Source organism: Hyperolius riggenbachi, chromosome 4 (assembly GCF_040937935.1).
Source record: "Hyperolius riggenbachi isolate aHypRig1 chromosome 4, aHypRig1.pri, whole genome shotgun sequence".
Taxonomy (NCBI): Eukaryota; Metazoa; Chordata; class Amphibia; order Anura; family Hyperoliidae; genus Hyperolius; species Hyperolius riggenbachi.
This window is the reverse complement of record NC_090649.1, coordinates 219,758,006-219,774,621: the sequence shown is the minus strand read 5'-3', so window position 1 is coordinate 219,774,621 and position 16,616 is coordinate 219,758,006. Positions and strand designations below refer to the sequence as shown.

The 16,616-nt window shown below is 43.2% G+C and overlaps 1 protein-coding gene across 1 annotated transcript in view; it reads left to right on the top strand.

Moving 5' to 3' along the window:
* Positions 1-16,349, top strand: part of LOC137504755 (microcephalin-like) — a 121,988-nt gene extending 105,639 nt beyond the window's left edge. The window contains exons 8-9 of the mRNA XM_068233339.1: positions 2,651-2,740; positions 14,766-16,349. Of these exons, the coding sequence (XP_068089440.1) occupies positions 2,651-2,740; positions 14,766-16,054 (1,379 nt within the window). The 3' untranslated portion in view covers positions 16,055-16,349. The remainder of the gene's footprint in view (positions 1-2,650; positions 2,741-14,765) is intronic.
* The last annotated feature ends 267 nt before the right edge of the window (positions 16,350-16,616 follow it).

Sequence of the window (16,616 nt, the reverse complement as noted above, 5' to 3'; positions counted from 1 at the left end):
TGTTTGCTGTGTCCCCCACACGGCTTGGGGCAAACTGCAAATGGGTCGTCTTATGATATTTTCTGTTAACAATGGCTCGTCCAGAGTCGCCATGGGCCTCTTGACTGCATTTCTCATCAGCGCTCTCCTTGTTCGGCCTATCAGTTTAGGTGGACGGCCTTGTCTTGGCAGGTTTACAGTTGTGCCATACTCCTTCCATTTCTGAATGATCACTTGAACAGTGCTCCGTGGGATGTTCAAGGCTTTGGAAATCTTTTTGTAGCCCAAGCTTGCTTTAAATTTCTCAATAACTTTATCCCTGACCTGTCTGGTGTGTTCTTTGGACTTCAAGGTGGTGTTGCTCCCAATATTCTCTTAGACAACCTCTGAGGCCGTCACAGAGCAGCTGTATTTGTACCGACACAGGTGCACTCTATTTAGTCATTAGCATTCATCAGGAAATGTTTATGGGCAACTGACTGCACTCAGACCAAAGGGGGCTGAATAATTACGCACGCCCCACTTTGCAGTTATTTATTTGTAAAAAAATGTGGAATGATGTATGATTTTCGTTCCACTTCTCACATGTGCATCACTTTGTATTGATTTTTCACGTGGAATTCCAATAAAATTTATTCATGTTTGTGGCAGTAATATGACAAAATGTGGAAAACTTCAAGGGGGCCGAATACTGTTGCAAACCACTAAGTACTAAATAACAATAGCAGATATACAAAACTACTGGTGAAAAGAAAGCAAGTGTACTTGAGCGGAAGCTTTTATTATTATTGATTTATACAGCGCCAACATATTTTGTGGCGCTGTACAAAGTAAGAAACAAACATGGGGTACAAAATAATACAGATAATTTTATACATCATTATAGGAAATACAGAATCGGTACAAAATACAGAACTGGTAATTAGTGACAATAGTAATATGAATAAATGTCTCACAAATTTCAAGACACAAGGGTGAGAGAGCCCTGCCCTTGCCAGCTTACAATGTAAAGGAATAGACAAAGCTTTGGAACAAAATCACATACAGTACTTAAGAAGATGAAACGCGAAAAAGATTCCTGCGCTCTACACAGCTCCAGTGCCCACAGTATCCAATGGTCTCAGCAAGTGCTGCTCAGGACTTGGGATTGAGCAAAATCCTAGAAAGGAATAGAGCGAATAGAGCGCTCCATACTGTAAAACCAAAAGAAGTTGATTATTGCACAAATAAAAACTTACTTACAAGTTTAATACTTCAAACGAAGGCGTTGCACGCTGAAACGCATAATGACACTGAATGCACAGTGGACCTAGGATCCACCTACACCACTGCCACTGATCGTCTCTAACACAGGTCACCTCGCTGCTGGCCACAGCTCAGGCATACCTGCTGCATTGAGGAGAGGGGAAGGGTGTCCAGTCCTTTAATGCTATATGCGCTTTTGAAGTTTTAATCTTGTAAGTATTTATTTGGAAATTCAACTGCAGATCTGAAAATCCATCCTGGTGGATCTGATCTGTAGATTAATGTCCGTTAAACAAGGTGTGTATGAGATCTGCAGATCTCATACACACCTTGTTTGACCTAGCCAGGTCAACATCTGCAAGGAGTTTGTATGCTCTCCCCATGTCTGCGTGGGTTTCCTCCGGGCACTCCGGTTTCCTCCCATACCCCAAAAACAGATAAGTTAATTGGCTTCCCCAAGTTAATTGGCTTCCCCCTAAATTGGCCCTAGACTATGATACATGCACTACACTAGACATGACTATGGTAGGGACAAGATTGTGAGCCTCTCTGAGGGACAGTTATTAACAAGACAATATACGCTTTACAGCACTGCGTAATATGTCGGCGCTATATAAATACTTAATTAAATAAATAAAAATATCACAGACTATGAATGCAATTTGCAGGAACTGATCTTTTGCATGTGTACAGCATCTTGCAAAGATTTTTATCTGATGGGGAGTTCAGCTCAATAGAATAGACTGTGTAGACATAGTATGCTCTCATTTTAAATGGAAGGGGGTACAATTTGTCTGTGATCTTTCATTTTCCAAAGACTTTTATCTCAAGTGTGTACTTAGCTTTAGCCTAATTGGCTTTGAGGGCATGGGGGAGCCTACCTGCGGTGCCCCTTTTAAAGTGCTAAATGTTGTGCTGACTACTCCGCTAAATTTTGCCCTGCTGGGATTAGTTATAAGACCCTGCATATTCTGCCAAGTGAAAGCAAATGCAAATTTGCATGAGCTGTGCCTCTTAAGGTGCGTACACACGCCATACTGTAGCTAACAACGGGTCCGTCAGACCCTCCCGCTGGCGACAGCGTGTACACATGTCCTACTGTCGGCAGAACGCCCGCCCAGCTGTAGGGTCTGACGGACCCATCGTCAGCTACAGTATGGCGTGTGTACACGCCTTTAATTGAGCCGATTAGGCTAAGTTTGTAGCCAGATATATCAGGTTTCACTTGGTGATGCACACATTCTCTTGTTGCAGTGTTGTCTGAAATTGTAATAAAAGTTTCTTTGTTTACAAAAAAAAGTACTCTGCAGCAGTGTTTTGATAGTACTATGTATGAATACAAATTAAATAATAAAAAAAAACTAAATAAAACCAAGTTGTTTCCTTTTTGTCTTTCCCTTCCCTTTCCCTTCTTTCCCCAATGCAGCTTCTCAGATGTCGCAAACTGCATTTGACATTCCTTGCCTGAAGCCATCACTTGGGAATATTCCTTCGGTTATGCCAGAATCTCCTCTTGGTAAGCTTTAATACTCTTTAACAATTCCTATTTGAATGTCTGGTTTCATTTGTGCTTGGTTCCCTAAAGAGAATTTCCAAATTCAATTTTTTTTTATAAAGATATGGCCAACGCCCCCACCTTGCCTCTGTAGTGCAGAGTGGCTAAAGCTAAACATTTGTTTAAAAACTAATGACCTATCAGTGCAACACATCACATTCACAGTATGGCGCTCATTGTGTTCTAGTAAAGTTCTCTGGATTTCAGGCTGCTCCATCTCCCAACGTCCACCACCAACATACAGAATATCAAGCGGCACCACCTTCACAAAATATGGTGGACAGCACTGGCCACGCACAGCCATAGTGGGCTCGCATCTACACGGCCAGGAATGTGCATTACAAGTTCTAGTAATAATCACTGACTGCCATATTTTTAGCTTATACTTTTTGCAAACAATATTGGCAGTCAGCATTACTCTGCTCTGCAGGCACAGTAATAGCAGTCAACACAATGCTAATTGATTATCCGTTAGAAATATAAATGTAAGCCACACTGCCACACCTGTAAGTGGGAGGCCAGCTCATTACGAATTGCCAGCCTACCACCCACATAGACCCCATATCACAATAGGCCACCAGCTCCAATTGACCTGTTTAACTTCTCCATCAATTCACCTATATGCTTCATTCTGTACTTTGTCATCCCCATTGCAATTTCCTTTATTATTATTAATTGTATTTATAAAGCGCCAACATATTACGCATTGATGGACAATAAATAGGATACATACATTGTCACAAGGGGTGACAGACAGTGGTAGCAAACGGTATTACAACATAGCACAAGGTTATACATGCAATCGGTGTATAAAATGCGTTTTACAGAGACCCAACAAATCAAGTTCGAGTTAGTCCATGAGAAGGGTGTCATTGCTGGGGTAGCAAAATTAAGACGGACGCACTAAGGGGTGGGGGTACCCTGCCAAAATCTTACAATCTAAAAGGTTGGGGAGGGACACATAAGGTAGGGTTGTGGAAAAGGTGGTTGACTGAGAGAGTTAGTGTGGTAGATGATTTAAACTTAGAGAATCTGCATTGAAGAAAAGTTATATAAATAAACATATCCGCCTGTTCGGGGACATCTCCTAGCCCCCTCTGTGACATTTTTGCCGCTCTCCACCGCAATATTGGCGATAAAAAAAAGTTTTATAATCTATTTTGTAAACCGTAAAGATGGCTGTTGAAACAGGAAGTATATTGAAAAGAAACAGGATGTATACTGCCTTATGTTTGCATGACAAGTTTTTAATATTACACAGTGAATGCAGCCTTCAGATGTTATGTGCAAGTTTAGAAAAAGTTTTACCTTCTGCCTCTGTGCCACTGAAGCGGGACATGAATCCTCAGACGCCTTTATAAACACAGCTGTTTCTTCGGAGCCAGGAGTCTGGGCTCTGCACTGTCTGGGTCACAGTTTGTCAGCATGTGACAGGCAGCTCCCTCAGCCTCACAGACACAGCTGAGACTGAGAGCAGGGACCTGTCTGTGAGTGAGAACTTAACCTTCCTAGTGGTATTGACGAGCCAGGCCCGTCAATCCCGCCAGGGAGATTTCCTGTTTGTCTGCCCCATTGGCTTCACTTTTCCCTCATTAGAGGGATTTTCCAGGATGGCTGGATGCCTGTCAGCACGCTGTGGGTAGTGATCTGTGATACCCACTGCATGCGGAACAAGCATCCAGCCACCCTAGGGAATCCGTAGGCAGCGGATCAGCGGGGCAGAGTTCTGCAGGGCTGGCGGGGGCTCCCCCTGCTATGCGGCGGGCGGGGGGGTCCCTTCTTTGTGCACGGGTGGCCGGGTCGGGGCTCCCCCTTCTGTGCAGGAGGTTTCCCTCTTCTGTGTGGGCTGGTGGCCGGGCAGGGGCTCCCCCTTCTGTGCGGGAGGTGTCCCTCTTCTGTGTCGGCTGGTGGTCGGGCGCTCCCCATTCTGTGCCGGGGCTGTCCCCATTCTATGCGGGCTGGTAGCCGGGTGGGGGCTCCCCCCTCTATGAGGGTAGTCACCTTCTGTGCGGGCGGGCTGTGGGTGGCCTCTCTCCCTTCTCCCCCTACTTCCCGATCCCCTCTTCTTCAACCCCCCCCCCCCCCCCCGATCTGAAGCCCTTTGAAGTCTACTCACCCGAGGGTTCTCTCCTGCGGCGGCAGCAGCACTTCCTCCTCCATCGCCGAAGTCCCGGTCTGTGTAGTTACATTACAAGGCTTGGTGACGTCACCAAGCCTTGTAATGTAACTACACAGAGAACGAGACTTCGGCGATGGAGGAGGAAGTGCTGCCACCGCCGCAGGAGAGAGCCCTCGGGTGAGTAGACTTCAAAGGGCTTCAAAGAGGGGGGGGGGTTGGGGGGGATCAGGGAATCAGGAGGGGGGGTGACACATCTGGTTACCTATAACTGGCTACACACCTGGCTACCCTTACATCTGGCTCTCTATACACCTGGCTACCCATACACCTGGCTACCTATATACCTTGCTACACATCTGGGTCTTATACTCACCATTTGCGTGTTGATCCCTCGTCGCGTACCTCTGATAGCTTACACAGTGCCTTCTTCCATAGCCCTTGATGTATTTTGCTTCTCCCTCGGCAATGACATGTCCCTCGGCGATGACATGTCCCCCACCGATCGGCGTTGATGACACCAGGGTCACACAGCATCATCAACATCTTGCAGCAAATACTTTTCTTTTTTTTTTTTTTAAATTGAATTCAATACAATAGCCTGTATTGAATTCAATATAAAAAAAAAATTGCAAAAAAAAAATGGTTGAAAATTATTGGAAATTAATTGAAACACTTTTTGCACGGAAATCCTGGGGAAATTGAACGCCAGGGTGGCTACCACACAAGAGTGAGCCTGGAGGGGGTGTGCATAATTTGGTCCTATCACAGCAGAGGCAGCTCCTTCCTCCCTGGGTCGACAAAGCTTGACAAAGAAAAGAAAATAAGATATATTAGAGAGACAGTGCAACTAGAAAAGGCTGCAGTAAGCCAGAGCACATTAGAACAGGTATAGGAACTTGTAGGATAGGAGAAATAAGGCTTAAAATTTTGTTAGTCTCTTTAAACATACCTAAAGTAACGTGATGAGATTATCATAGACACAAACAAGACATTGAACATTTATATTGCGCTTTTCTCCTGGCGGACTCAAAGCCCCAGAGCTGCAGCCACTAGGATGCGTTCTATAGGCAGTAGTAGTTTTAAGGAGTCTCGCCCAAGGTCTCCTACTGAATAGGTACTGGCTTACTAAACAGGAAGAGCCGAGATTTGGAACCTGGTCTCCTGTGTCAGAGGCGAAGCCCTTAAAGTGGACCAGAGATGAAAATAAACTGATGAGATAAACAATGATGTTATTATCACAAACTGCGCCCACTACCTCTAATTTACACACTGTGTTACAACATGAGAGTATTCGCTATCTATCAAGTCCACTTTAGAGTCTGTTATAGTATTACTGAGACAGCGCTCCTCTTCTTATCTTATGCCACCTGTAAATCAAACGAAAAAACTACACATCGTGTATTACTGATAAACAGGACATCATCTTAAAACACCCATAAAGTGCAAAAAGTGCTCGGTCAGTGCTCCACTGCAAGTGTCAATATTCCACGAAATCCCCTTAAGAAATGCGCGCTCACCAAATGCAGGCCACCTCAAATCCAGGTGGATCTAAAGCTTAGGTTTAACGGCCAACAACTCAGCAGTAGACAAGATCCAAAGGTTTTATTCCATTACCTCATAAAAAACAATAAAAACGGACATAGCATAAAATCTTTTGACATAAAATCAATTGCCCTGCGCTCAATGCGCACTCACGTCATCCAAGAATGTTAAGCGCCTATCGGGTCCAATACCCAGCGGTGTTTTTCCTATTGCAGCTCCCGGCGTCCCGTTTCCGCTACAAGTTCAACCTTCCTCCGAGCGGTGTGTTCCTAACTCTCTGTGACGTCAGACGCTCCTGGCTCCGCCTTACGCGTTTCGTCCCTGCGGACTCATCAGAGGCTGACGTCACAGGAGCGGCCGACGTCCTAAATACCCGCACTTCCGGATTGAAATTGGAACGCATCCCGTCGCGGCCATGATTACGCTTGAGCCGCATCACATGGCCTCTTATGTTAATGCGACCTCGGGGTCGCATTACACTGACGCTTTCATGCATTCACTAGGCTAAATCATACTGCCATCTAGTGGAATAAATTTAGAATACACCCCAAAACCAGTTTCAAGTTTCATACATTTACAATAAAGTTCATCCATCATAAATCAATTCAAACTATAGTTCTATTATCCTTCACCCTTTCCATAGCTCATATATATGAATACTTGAGAGCATCAGTGTTATTTCACACCACCATTGGTTATTGTTCCACCTCCCTTAATATTCATAATTTACAGGGACAAGATAGCTTCCAGTTCCAGGTCCCAACATTTCTCATATCATACAGTGTATTAATTGACCTTTGTGTGTCCCATTGAGGCCCCCATTTACATTCTATCTACCCAATAATGGGCAACAATATGGGGGGAGAATCCTGTGAACCCTTTGTTCCATATCCTGTTCCTCCCCAGGGTCATGGCCCCCCATTTCTATGTGTCCCCTGTAACTTTATGACGGGTCAATCCCAAAGTGTACATTAATCGGTCCCAAGATTCTCAACACATCCACACATATAAATGTACATCTCCTCTCCCCCAGAACCCCACCTTCTTACCCTTAGGACTTTTTACTGACCCCACCCAGGAGGACCCCCTGTTTCCATTTGCCTCCATAGGGACAATAAGCCTAAAGATCATTTGTAATGAAACAATTAAGATCAAATTCTACATTGAGTCCCCTTGGGGTCAATGTTTTAAGGTTAAAGATCCACCTCCCCTCCGCTTGAGAAATATCCCTCACCCTACAAGACCCTCTCCACTTTTTTATATGAGCTTCTACCCCCATAAAGGTCATCTTACTGGGGTCACTGTTGTGTTTCAATCGGAAGTGATTGGATACATTATGTGTAGCCAAGCCCTTTGTGATGTTAGCCACATGCTCCCTAATCCTCTCATGCAGCTTCCGAGTAGTTCGACCAATATATTCCAGGTTACAAGGGCATTTTAACAAATATATTACCCCTTTGGTATTGCATGTAATGCATTGTCTTATTGTAATTAGCTGTCCAGTGTTGTTCGCTGTGAATTGACTTCCCCTTTGGGGGCATGCTTCTCTGCAGCCCCTGCATCCTCGGCAGGGGAAGAATCCTGACATTCTGGTAACAGGTGATGTTACATCCCTCTACACTGTAATCCCACATCAGGAGGGAATGCAATCAGTAAGGGATACGTTAGAGGAATTGGGGGATCTAAAAACCAGGCAGATTGAGTTCATTATGGCATTGCTGGATTATGCATTAACACACAATTATTTTTGGTATAATAAGGAGTTTTATTTACAACAAACTGGCTGTGCCATGGGGGTAATATATTTGTTAAAATGCCCTTGTAACCTGGAATATATTGGTCGAACTACTCGGAAGCTGCATGAGAGGATTAGGGAGCATGTGGCTAACATCACAAAGGGCTTGGCTACACATAATGTATCCAATCACTTCCGATTGAAACACAGCAGTGACCCCAGTAAGATGACCTTTATGGGGGTAGAAGCTCATATAAAAAAGTGGAGAGGGTCTTGTAGGGTGAGGGATATTTCTCAAGCGGAGGGGAGGTGGATCTTTAACCTTAAAACATTGACCCCAAGGGGACTCAATGTAGAATTTGATCTTAATTGTTTCATTACAAATGATCTTTAGGCTTATTGTCCCTATGGAGGCAAATGGAAACAGGGGGTCCTCCTGGGTGGGGTCAGTAAAAAGTCCTAAGGGTAAGAAGTTGGGGTTCTGGGGGAGAGGAGATGTACATTTATATGTGTGGATGTGTTGAGAATCTTGGGACCGATTAATGTACACTTTGGGATTGACCCGTCATAAAGTTACAGGGGACACATAGAAATGGGGGGCCATGACCCTGGGGAGGAACAGGATATGGAACAAAGGGTTCACAGGATTCTCCCCCCATATTGTTGCCCATTATTGGGTAGATAGAATGTAAATGGGGGCCTCAATGGGACACACAAAGGTCAATTAATACACTGTATGATATGAGAAATGTTGGGACCTGGAACTGGAAGCTATCTTGTCCCTGTAAATTATGAATATTAAGGGAGGTGGAACAATAACCAATGGTGGTGTGAAATAACACTGATGCTCTCAAGTATTCATATATATGAGCTATGGAAAGGGTGAAGGATAATAGAACTATAGTTTGAATTGATTTATGATGGATGAACTTTATTGTAAATGTATGAAACTTGAAACTGGTTTTGGGGTGTATTCTAAATTTATTCCACTAGATGGCAGTATGATTTAGCCTAGTGAATGCATGAAAGCGTCAGTGTAATGCGACCCCGAGGTCGCATTAACATAAGAGGCCATGTGATGCGGCTCAAGCGTAATCATGGCCGCGACGGGATGCGTTCCAATTTCAATCCGGAAATGCGGGTATTTAGGACGTCGGCCGCTCCTGTGACGTCAGCCTCTGATGAGTCTGCAGGGACGAAACGCGTAAGGCGGAGCCAGGAGCGTCTGACGTCACAGAGAGTTAGGAACACACCGCTCGGAGGAAGGTTGAACTTGCAGCGGAGGAATTGTAGCGGAAACGGGACGCCGGGAGCTGCAATAGGAAAAACACCGCTGGGTATTGGACCCGATAGGCGCTTAACATTCTTGGATGACGTGAGTGCGCATTGAGCGCAGGGCAATTGATTTTATGTCAAAAGATTTTATGCTATGTCCGTTTTTATTGTTTTTTATGAGGTAATGGAATAAAACCTTTGGATCTTGTCTACTGCTGAGTTGTTGGCCGTTAAACCTAAGCTTTAGATCCACCTGGATTTGAGGTGGCCTGCATTTGGTGAGCGCGCATTTCTTAAGGGGATTTCGTGGAATATTGACACTTGCAGTGGAGCACTGACCGAGCACTTTTTGCACTTTATGGGTGTTTTAAGATGATGTCCTGTTTATCAGTAATACACGATGATGAGATAAACAATTACACCGTCTACTCCTAAATATGATTTTTTTATTTTTTTTTTATCTCAAGGTTTGATTTTATGGATCTACATTTACAAAGCAGATTTAATGTTTCATGGTCTCTGCTCAATTTCAGTGTCTCAAGAGTCCCAGAGTGAAAATACATGAACTATTGACCTTTTTATCTTTTTCCTCTCACAGTAAAAAGCCCAGTTAACTCTTTCAGGCAGGGAAAAAAGAAAAGGAGCACAGCTTAAGCGTCTGTATGCTTGCCACTGTATATACACATGTCTATCTCACCATGTCACATGTTATCTCTGGTACACGTTAACCATTACACATAGATGCATAAAGTACTTTGTGCACCTTTAGTGGAAATAGGGTTTTTATAAAATCCATCTGTTTAGCTGAAACGCGCACACCCCACAGAAGAGATTGCACATGTACGGATTTTAGCTCTTCAGCCTAAGGGCTCATTACCATTATAGCAATGCAGAAGCCGTGCGTCAGCGTGGCTCTAGGTTGCACGTGACACCTCGGTGGCATCGCTTGCGGTCCGATTCATTATAATGAATGAGATTATGTGCAGTTAAGGATACATAAACATTGCAGAAAGGGTTTTTGTGTTTTTTGAGATTGTGTGACAAAGTAGACGAGAGAGTGGCTGGATCATGTACTGGTTAACGGCTGTCACAGGAAACCAGGGTCCCAATCTCTGCTCCTACTGTTCAGCAATCCAGCATCTATTCAGTAAGGAGACCTTGGGCAAGACTTTTCACTGCGGCTGCCTACTGAATGCACCCTAGTGGTGGACTTGGCTCTGGTGCTTTGAGTCCACTAGGAGTAAATTGTGATAAAAATGTTCTTTGTCTTGTCTTGCGTGTTTTCCTCACTGTAAAGGTGGCCACACACCATACAATGAAAAGATCCAATTTTTCACTAATTTGATAATTTCGATTGGTTGTCCCGAAAAATTGAGCTTTTCATTGTTTTCGATTGATAAAGCTGATTGAATTTCCATTTTTTTTCTGAGCTTTCAATTATTTTATTCATGATTGGGGAAATATTTAACATAGATGTGTGGTACATTTGGTCAGATTTTTGAATTGTTACAATCAGTCAGAAAAATTGATTGCTATTATTTAATTGAACAGATGTTTAAAAAATTGTATGGTGTGAGTGGCCACCTTTACAGTGTCCTGAATTAACTTGATTTAAAGAGGAGCTGTTAGGTATAAGGTCTCAGAGAAAATAAACACATATATCAGTAGCTAAAGATTGGCTGTACTTACATTACATATGCATTTCACTGTCCACGTTTGGATTTCACAGAATTTGTATATAGTATATGCAGAGATAGATGCTCCTGACAGCTCATGGCAGGCTCCATGTTTTTCTGTCAAATGTGTCGTCATGTCCTGCCTGCTTCCTGATCACAGAAAAGCTCATACTTGAACAACACAGTGTGCAGTGAATATTAATGAGCCATGTGGCTAGGAACAATAGCTGACTCCTGCAGTGTACTCTGCCCGGAGATTTATCAGTGCTACGCGCTGGACTGATTACAAGCTGCTGTAACGTCTCATTAGCAGCCGAGGGGAGGGCCCCAGAATGCTTTGCAGTATAGTATGCGGCTTGCGTCCTCTTGGGTTTTAACAGCCTTGCTGATAAGCACACATCAAAGGTAACTGAGATTTTTATCTTCACTAATGGCTTTTGGGCTTCCTTCTAAACTGTTTAACACAGGAGAATAGAGGTTTAAATTAGCTTCTGCAGCCTGACAGTTACTCTTTAATATATCTATTGCAACTGCAGCTCCAGGGTCTCATTTACTTTATACTGGGTAGACTTTTTTTTTTAATTGAAGTTTTGTGAACATACAATAAACAACTTTACTATATGCATCTATTATACATTATGCGATGTGCAGTATAAAGGAGTATTTGAACATTATAACAAACTAGTACATATCTAAGCACTGAGTTATAGTAGGAAACAGCCTCTAGTGGATGGTTTAGGTGATCAGCTCAATCACTGGTTACCTGGGGAATTTCCAGCAAGAGGTATGTGTAAAAGTTAAGCGTTATACAGAGTTAGAGGTGATTCTATCCCTGAGACAATAGTTTGGGAACAAAAAACATGACTCGGTGCAATATAAATTTGATCCTATATAAGGGATGAATCAAATAAATTAGATAAAACACCATAAAACAATAATAATAATAAATCAACATCAAACAACAAAACCTAAACATAGGTTGTAGCTACAACCATCCAATAAGATAGTGTCCACAATGTTTTGGTCTTACCACTAAATATGTCTAAATGCCTAAACCATTTCACTGATGTATTGCCAGTTGTAATGGTATATTGTGGCTTGTGGTTTATGTCCTTATTGGTCATAGCTTAGTGTATTTGACTCACAGCTGTAATGCCTTGGGAGAAAGTTTTGATTGTGCTAAATTACAAGTCTTGGAATTTAATCTATAGCCCAATAGGTGGTATCTGTATTTGGGGATAATCTAGCCATTATAGATTTCTCCATCAATATATTTTGATTTGCTATATTCTTGAGTTGTATTATAGTGGGATGGTCAGTTGACAACCAATTAGACAATATCAAGTGTCTGCCTGCACATAACAGATGTGTGATTACCATTCTAAAGTGAAAGGGGAATTGTTCTATCCCTATGTTGAGTAAGGCAAGAGCAGCATTTGGTGTGTACTTGGTGGAGGAGTATTTGTCAGGAATTGTGAATAATGCGTCCCAGAATGGTTTTATGTGAGGGACTGGGTAGACTTTTGACACCGAACAATATTGTAGCACAAAAGCAACAAATGCGGTAACTATATGTGCAATGAAGATTAGGGAAACAATGTTTTATTGTATGTTATACCAGACTGTAACTACACTTTTACTACTACTACAATATATCCTGGTACACACCTTCAAGTTTGACTGGCCAATCACTGACCAATTTTACCACCTCCATATAGTATGAACGCTTACCTACAAAATCTGTTCATACTATTCAAAATCTATTTACCCTCACACTACAAGGAGGTGGTAAAATTTGTCTGTCACTGGCCAATCAAAATGTAAGATATGTACCAGCCTTTACACACATTGCTCTAGTCATGATCTCTGTTGGTCAACCACTTCTAAAAATGATAAAGTAACTGAATTTGCCTCCACTTGCATATGTTCTGCCTGTCTGGAGTATAAGCTCTTTAGAATTGTAGCCATTTACATCATGGTAAGCATCTTAAACGGAACCTAAACTGAAAATGATATGGTTTATTCCTTTTACAATAATACCAGTTGCCTGGCCCTCCTGCTGATCCTGTGTCTCTAATACTTTTAGCCATAGCCACTGAACAGGCATGCAGATCAGGTGCTCTGACTGAAGTCAGACTGGATTAGCTGCATGCTTGTTTCAGGTGTCTGATTCAGCCACTACTGCAGTCACAGAGATCAGCAGGACTGACAAGCAACTGGTATTGTTTAAAAGGAAACATCCATATCCCTCTCAGTTAAGGTTCCCTTTAAGCATCTTTAACTGGTTCTTTTCTTTTTTTAGGTCCTCAGAAGTAGTTTCTTTGACACAGTTCCACAAGGAGTGGTGCGTTCCTATTGTGTATTGCCCTTTTATTCACAATCACAGTAATGCACATTGTATTGCACATACAAGAATATAATTAGAGCTTATCTCAATCAGTGGCCACCATCCCACTCCGCAACCACTATGGCCAAAGGGGATAAGAGATCCAAAAGTGCCTGAGGCGTGGTGCTCTTCTGCTAGCCAACACCGTATGTGGTCAATCTGCCAAAGTTTTTCGACGCAACAGCGTCTTCCTCAGGTCATAACATGTTGACTTGAGGAAGATGGCGTTGCATTGAAATGTGTTGTCAGACCGATCACAAACTGAGTCCTCTAGCAGAAGAGCTCCGCATCTCAGGCAGTTTTGGATCTTTTATCCCTGTTGGCCACTGTGGATGCTGAGTGGGAAGGTTGCCTCTGATTGAACTTCCAAAAGCAGATGGCAGTGGACCAGTGAATTTCAAGAACTGACCCCCTGCTTTACTATAAGAAAACACAAAAAATGTTCACCACTTAGGCACCATTTTAGATAACACATTGTTATTGGTATTTGCAATGCTGCATTAACCTTTTCGGGACCGCCTCTATGAGATCCTACGCCGCACTTGTGGCTGTTCTAGCCTGATGCGGCGTAGGATCTACGCCGGCCCGCAGTTTCCGCTCCCGACGCGATCGTACGCACCCGGAGGGGGAGATTAAGCTGTCATATGACAGCCGACATCTCCCCCGAGTGATCAGCAGCCATCGCGTATGGCTGCTGATCACGTGATCACTACGATCGCCGTCGGATCGTAGTGATCAGTTTGACAGCTGCGGCGGCAGGGGGGGAAAGAAGAGTATCCACTCACCTCCCTGCCGTTCCTGCGACGATCGGCGCCCCCCTCTGCTCTGGCCGGCATCTCCGCTCCGCCTGACGTCAGCGCCGGGTCCCGGCTTGATGACGTCATCAAGCCGCGACCCGGAACTGATCGTCAGAACGGAGATGCCGGCCGGAGAAGAGGGTCCCGTGCGGCTCATCGCTGGAGCCTGGAAGGTAAGTGAAGGCTGCGGGCAGAAGGGGGGGCACCTGCCACCATGGGGGGATCACAAATCGGGCAGCCACAGACGGGATCCGGCCGCCTGACCCCCCCAAACGCGCGCACCCCCTTCCCGCGCAAAATGCCTGGTCCTTAAGGGGGGGTAGGTGGCCGGTCCCGAAAAGGTTAAACAATCCTATGTAATGGTTTACTCATTTGCAAAGAAAGAGATCATTGGCTTTGCATTTAGAATTTTACGTGTTTTCAAAAGGCTAAAAGATATTTATTTTTTCTTTACAGAAAAAAATGGCATTGATCTTAATAGTAGCTATGAGGAATTGTTTGGGAATGTGGAGGAAAACAATGTAGTTTCTACCTCTTTCAAGACAAAAGCTGATATGCATCAAGCAAATTCTTTAACTTTAAGTTTAGAAGACATTAATATAAATCCTTTTGAAAATAAAGGCTCAACTTCACGACCTGGCACAGTCAAACGACGCTATTCCAATTCACGAACTCAATGCAGAAGCCGACGATCTAATATCAAACCTAAAACAATAGACATTACTGATAATGATAGTAGTAGTGATGTGGTTTATGGAACACCCAAAGTTAAGAACGAAAGCCACGGTCTGGATAGTCCATCACTTAAAATCAATCCTACTGCAAAGACTTATGCAGACTCTGCAGATAAAAGTACTGTAAGTCCATTCCTTCATAATAAAGACCAGATGTCTGGTTCAAAAGCAACTGACGGTAGAGAGAATGATACTAATGGCTATAAGTACACTGCCTATAAAATGTCTACATCCTTGAGCTTGGATTCCCCATCTCTGGTAAACAGTCTTTCTGAGATGTGCAAAAATAAAGGGAAACCTAGGAAATCAAACTGCCATAGTGGAAAACCTGAAACAGGATCTTCATCTTCCAAAAGAAGTACAGTCAAGGGGCTGGATAAATCAAACCCTTCTCCTTGCACATTTGACTCAGAGTTTGATGATTTCTTTAGTTCATATGAGATAAAAGGTAATAAAAAAAAATCAAGTAGACTTTCACTTGTTATCCAGCCACGGAGGTCACCAAGCCCTCCTCTGATTTTTGAAAGTAAAAAAAGTAGTAGTAAACAAGGAAGATGTACTGATGGTGAGCAGCTGGAGGCACCCCAGGCGAAGAGAAGGAAGACAATACATGCAGTTAATCATTTCACAGCGAGCCCAGTACAAAGCTCAATCCAAGAAGTTCCTACTTTTTCCAGTGTCCTTAAGAAAAATGGTCCAAGTGCTACAAAAGGATTGATGGCGAGTGCAGTGGTATCTCCTCTGTACAAGAGGAGGGAATCTGGTGCAAAAGTAAATTCACTAAATTTAAAACCCATTCTAAATCCGAAAGACCCAGTGAAGATTCAGCCTTACACTGACATGAACCTCGAGTCAGGAGCATGCCTTTCTAGTGAACTGAATAACGTTACCAATACAGCAACATCTAATAGAACACAGGATGAGGATATAAAGAACGCAAAATCCTCAAATAATGTGGTTCACACTGGACACGAAAACCACATGAAGAACAGTTTGTTACCAAGTACGTGAGCCTTAAGTTTCTTTCTGGGATTAAATGGAATTCCAAATGTTTATTAAGCTGCTTGTTGGCACCAAATGAAGATTTGAACAATTAATATTACAGTTTGTGAATATTGAACATGTACATATCCTATTGACTAGGGAGAGTTATAGTTGTGACTTTTAAGTTCCTAGACATGCAAATTCAAATCAATCTAAGCAGAACTTTGCAAGGTATAATAATAAAACTGTGAAAGGAGCCCCATACTCTTAAATCAGATTGTCATATTTCTTCATCTAGTTGGTAAGCCCGCTGAAGCCCGACGACCAGGTTATAACCAGTAAGCCATGTAACACCTGGGCACCATAATCGCTAGTTCCCAGATCATTCTGTGGTTTTAGACATAATAAAAGGATGGCAATTGTGTCAGTCAGTCCACTATCCTCTGTTTGCCATGTGGTGCACAGTGGGAGAACATAGGATGTGGAGACTTAGATGGCCAAGTCTGACATCTCTCTGCAGGAGTTTGTCAGTGGCATTTTACTTTGTGGGTCAACATCAGATCAAGACACTGCAGAAGGTGCCTGCAAC